The sequence below is a fragment of the Alexandromys fortis genome, unplaced genomic scaffold (assembly GCF_014885135.2).
Source record: "Alexandromys fortis isolate MF-2015 unplaced genomic scaffold, M_Fortis_MF-2015_v1.1 scaffold_362, whole genome shotgun sequence".
Lineage (NCBI taxonomy): Eukaryota > Metazoa > Chordata > Mammalia > Rodentia > Cricetidae > Alexandromys > Alexandromys fortis.
Window position 1 is genome coordinate 65,968 of NW_026068272.1, and position 5,648 is coordinate 71,615.

The window sequence follows — 5,648 nt, forward strand, 5'->3', positions numbered from 1 at the left end:
AGATGGGTCAGATCCTGTGATCAGTCCTGACAGCTTTCACCCATTTACTGACCAGACCTATAGTTGGCTCATTCCTTTTCCCTGAATATCCACGTGCTACCCCTATGCTCAACAAACTCTTGGCTCAAAAACTTGCTTGATTACCCACACAACAGAACCTTCCTAACACTTGTCACCTCCTTACCTGCTTTCTTCTAGCCCTGTAGACCAGGCTAGACTTAAACTGACTCAGCTCTAACCTTCCTCCTTGGTGAGGGAAAATTGTCTGTATTCTGTCAATCATGTTTAAATAAATGCTGATTGGCCAGGCAGGAAGTATAGGTGGGGCAACCAGACAGGAAGTAAAGGTGGGGCAATGAGAACAGGAGAATTCTGGGAAGGAGGAAGCCCATTCTTCTCCAGTCCTGTCCAGACCACAGAAGAAGCAGGATGTGACCTGCCTTACTGAAAAAGGTACCGAGCCATGTGGCAAGCATAGATAAGAATAATGGGTTGATATAAATTTAAGAGTTAGAAGCTAGAGCTAATGGGCCAATCCGTTTATTATTAATATAGACCTCTGTGTGATTTTCTTTGTAACCTTGCTGGCTGTGGGAACAGAGCAGGACAGAAACCCCAACAAAGCAGGCCCTCATGTTACACCTCCTGCCACAGGCAATCTCTTACCAGGCCTCTTCTCTCCTCAAGGTAGTCATTTCTAGAAAAGTGGTTCTTCTGAGCTCTGGCCATTCCCACTACCAACAGACACACGGCCTGATGTCCCATGAGGTCTCAGGCTCAGCAGAAGCTGCAGTCTTGCCCCTCACCATAGAGACACCAAATCACTAGAGAAACTTCTGTGACATTCCATGAGACCATTGTAAGGGAACATTTGATGCCAATCTGAAGAATAGGGTACAGTGGTGGGCCCATGAGGCTTCTGTGGGTTTTACCCTGCTGAGGCTAGCTGGTGATAGTGCCTGAGAAATGGGAGGGTTGGACATTTGAGAAGGTGTATGAGGCACTTCATCGAGGGTTGGTAGTGGTAGGATAGGGCCTGGGAGGGGTAAGACCCTACTCCTCAAGAGTGAGAGAGGAGATGGACTTCCAAGAGCAGGGCAACCAAATTTCAAAGGTCAGAAGCCCCAGAAGATCTGGGAACAAATTCAGTCAATCTGCTAGGACTACTAATTTGGTAGCCGAGACAAAGAAATTATGTGATGTCAACTCTAACTGTGCAAAGTCCCATCATGTTGACCCCAAAGTAAAGACACCTCTTGAAAATTGTGCTCCCCGAAGTTACACATCTGGCACTAGTTGTTCAGCAGAGACCAGTGACCTCCCAACTCATCCCAATGCACACCTGAGTTCCGGAACCAGGTAGGTACTGAGGAGGGAGACTGATGGGAGTGGAAGATCTCCTAAGTTTGGTAATGGAGATGAAAGACAAGGACCTGGGAGATGTCCCAGTGGCTCAGGTGCCCACCACATGGCAAGAGGACCTCAATTCAGATCACCAATACCCACTTAGAAAGCTGAGCAAGGCAATACATGCCTCTAACCCCTAAGGATGGGGGCATGGAAATAGGCAGATCCCAGATGTTTACTGGCCAGCCAGTGAGCCTAGCTTGTGTGTCAGGCTTGGTGAGAAACCCTGCCTTAGGGTTTCTGTTGCTTTGATAAAACACCATAACCGAAGCAACACTGGGAAGGGAGGGAAGAGAAGAGAAGAAGGGAAGGGTTTATTTCTTCTTACATTTCTCTATCACAGTTCATCATCAAAAGAAGTCAGGGCGGGAATACAATGCAGGAACCCAGAGCCAGGAACTGAAGCAGAAGCTGTGGGGATACACTGTTTATTGACTTACTTGGCCTGCTTTTTCAGTCAATTCAAGACCACCTGCCTAGGGGTGCCTTCTTACCTCCATGAGTTGGGGCCACCCACATTAGTAATTAATTTTAATTACTATAGATTTCTACAGACCATCTGGTGGAGTCATTTCTCAGTGTAGTTCCTCCTCCCAGATCGCTCTTGCATGTGTCAAATTGATAGAAGTCTAACCAAGACTAACCTTGTCTGGAGCATGATGGGAATCCAAAAGATTTTTTTTTTGTAAGAATACAATACAGTATAGTTGCGGTGCACACCTTTAATCCCAGCACTTGGGAGGCAGATGCAGGTGGATCCCTGGGAGTTCAAAGCCAGCCTGGTCTACAAAGAGTTCCAGGCCAGCCTGGGTTGTTAGAGAAACCCTGTCTCGGAAGAAGAAAAGAGTACGGTAATACAGTGGTCTGGTTTAAGTTTTGGTTATTGTTTTCTCAATTGTGCCTGAGAACTGATAAAGGAGGGGCTGGAGAGGTGGATCAGCAATTAAGAGCACTGACAGTTCTTCCAGAGGTCCTGAGTTCAATTCCCAGCAAGGACATGGTGGCTCACAACCACCTATAATGAGATCTGGTACCCTTTTCTGGCCTACAGGCAGGATACTGTATAAATAAATAAATAAATAAATCTAAAAAAAAAAAAAAACTGAGGGGGCTGGAGAGATGGCTCAGTGGTTAAGAGCATTGCCTGCTCTTCCAAAGGTCCTGAGTTCAATTCCCAGCAATCACATGGTGGCTCACAACCATCTGTAATTAGGTCTGGTGCCCTCTTCTGGCCTGCAGACATACACACAGACAGAATATTGTATACATAATAAATAAATAATAAATAAATAAATATAAAAAAAACTGATAAAGAATGTTTCCTTTGTTCTTCCTCCAGGCTTGCCCAGAGCCCCAAAGACTCTCCCCAACCATCAATGTATCTTACTATCCTAAATGAATTTTTCAAGCCAGAGAGGCTAACAAAATTGGAAAACAAAGTAAAAAGAAGGACAGTGGAGGCACTGGAGAAGCTGAGCAAGAATATAGAAGAGGCTCAGGTCCAGCGGGAGCAGCTGCTGCAAGACAGCAGGCTGCTGCAGCAGGAGGCCTTCTATCTAGAGACAGAGAACAACTACTTTCTGAAATTCCTAAGAAAACAAAACGATCAGTGTAAAAAGAAGCACGAGGACCTGTGGAATCAGTATTTCCAGGAAAGCAGCGAGCTGAAGCAAAGGAAGCTGGAACTGGCATCCAGGTTTGCCCGACAAAATGCAGACCTTCAGGCGCAGCTCCTGCAGGGAAAAAACATCCAGTCCCAGCTGAGGCAGCAGGCCCAGTTGCTGAAGCATATTAACGAAGTAAAGGAGAACCAGGAGATGAAAATGCAGGCCTTGCAGAAGGAACTGGAGAACATGAAAACGGAGACGGCCATAAAGGACCGCCAGGCACACCTACAGTTCCTGCAGAGAAAGACATTTCTAGACAGACAGCTGCAGGAACTAAAATGGCTGCAGATGGGGAAGGGTGGCACCAAGGAGGTTAAGGACAAAGCCCGGGCCCTGGACTCGATAGTCAGGAAGGTGAATTCCGAGTTCTGCTTTAGTGTCCAGAGAGTGTACCAGAAGTTACAGAAGAAACTGGCAAAGCAAGTCCAGGAATATCACAGGCTGGACTCTATAAAGAGGCAGTTAGAGGCCTGGAAAGAGCAGCTGAAGGAGGAGCAGTGGGTCCAAGAAGCCTCAGTTAGGGGCAGACAACTGAAGGCAAAGAGAGAGAGAAGTCAGAATTGTGACCCTGGTCCCAAAGAATAGGATGGTCCTGGGGCCACACTGAACCATCCTTTATGGACCAAATCAAGAATAAATCCAAAGGAATTTATTTATTAGCCAGAGAAGTAAGAATTGGAACCAGCGAGGCTCTGACACCGTCTTGGCCTACTGGGAGACTGTTAAATTGCCAGAGACACTGCACATGACCCAGCTAGGAAAATCACTTGGAGATTTTTTATTATTATTATTATTATTGGTGATTCTCACATATTCCCATGGAGGGCTGCTGGATGACATGGGATTTTTCATAAAGTAGGGTTCATAGTGTGAAAAATCACTCCTTGTAGCCTCAGTCTGTTGTAATGCCTAAACTACACCCGCCTTAGTGAGCATTCTCACTTATGGGGGGAAATGAAACGGGCTGCTGTTAGAGAGAGTGAGTGAGGTAACACCGGGGAAGGAAACATCCCAGGAAGAGACAAGGACTGAATGCAAAGGCCCAGATTCACAGTGAGGCGAGTCATTTTAAAAAAGAAACTGCATGTAACAAAAGCATTGCCAATAAGATGGCTCGGATGTAAAGGTGTTTGCAGCTGGGCTAAGTATAATCCCCAAAACCCAGGGTAGAGAAAACAACAGACTCCTTCAAGCAGGTCCTTTCACTTCCACCTGGGCACCATGGTCCACACGCTCACACATGCACACACACGCGCACAAACACACACACACGCTCTCATGCACACACATGCACACATGCCCTCATGCACACACATGCACACACGCCCTCATGCACGCACACATGTCCCCCCCACTCATGCGCACACACTAAATGTGAAATCCTATTTTAAAGAAGTATTGCTGATGAGTGATTGGAGAATTTGGACCGAGGAGGGGAAGATGAAGCTGGTAAGGTACAGAGAGTCAGGAGTCAAGGAGACAAAAGATAATGGTGTTATTGGCTGCTACAGCTGAACACACAGTGGAACCGTTTGCTCCAAAACTGAAGAGACTAGGGGAGAGAGAGAGAGCAAAGAACAGGTTGCAGTGAGGAAAATATCCAAAGCTTTGCCTTTAAGAAAGAGGTAGGAGTGATAAATTATTCTTTTGTTTTGTTTTTCGAGACAGGATTTCTCTGTAGCTTTTGAGCCTGTCCTGGAACTCACTCTGTAAACCAGGCTGGCCTCGAGCTCACAGAGATCAACCTGCCTCTGTCTCCCAAGTGCTGGGATTAAAGGCGTGCTCCACCACTGCCCAGTATCTTTTGTTTTTTGAGACAGGATCTCACTTGACATCCAAGGCTGCCTTGGAATTTTATTGTGTAGCCACTGAACTCACGGCAAAGTCACCCGTGCCAGCCTTTTGGGTGCTACAGGCACGGGCATGAGCCAGTGCACCCAGAGTCTTGAAAGTTGTTTTCTGAAGTATAAAGAACTTCCACTCCTTATCCTTGTTCAGAAATAAGATGCAAGCTGTGTGCTGGGTGACACCAGCTGCTTGAGAGGCTGAGGCAGGAGGGTTCCAAGTTCAAGGCCACTTTGGGGACCATTGTAAGTTTCTGTCTCAAAAAAGAGAGGGCGGCTATACGTCAGTGGTAGCGTGTGTAGCAAGGGGAAAGCCCCGAGATACAGTTCATAGTACTGAAAATAAACATGAAAATTCAGTTGAAATCCCCCTGAATCCTAGCCTATGTTTGGTGTTACTTATTCCTGTCCACAAATATATATACACACACATGAATACACATATACATTATATACAAATGTGTACACATACACACACACATATAAGTGGTACATTTGATGTGTCTATAACTTGCTTTTCCCAGACAGCACTATTTTTTTTCAATATTTTTATTTATTTTTTATTTATTATGTATACAATATTCTGTCTGTGTGTATGCCTGATGGCCAGAAGAGGGCGCCAGACCTCTTTACGGATGGTTGTGAGCCACCATGTGGTTGCTGGGAATTGAACTCAGGACCTTTGGAAGAGCAGGCAAAGCTCTTAACCACTGAGCCATCTCTCCAGCCC

The 5,648-nt window shown here is 46.0% G+C and overlaps 1 protein-coding gene across 1 annotated transcript; it reads left to right on the top strand.

Annotated features, from left to right (window-relative positions):
* The first annotated feature begins 1,078 nt into the window (after positions 1-1,078).
* On the top strand, positions 1,079-3,659 carry Ccdc121 (coiled-coil domain containing 121). Its single transcript, XM_050132032.1, has 2 exons — positions 1,079-1,359; positions 2,747-3,659. The coding sequence occupies exons 1-2, from the start codon at positions 1,079-1,081 to the stop codon at positions 3,657-3,659; spliced, it is 1,194 nt and encodes a 397-aa protein (XP_049987989.1).
* The last annotated feature ends 1,989 nt before the right edge of the window (positions 3,660-5,648 follow it).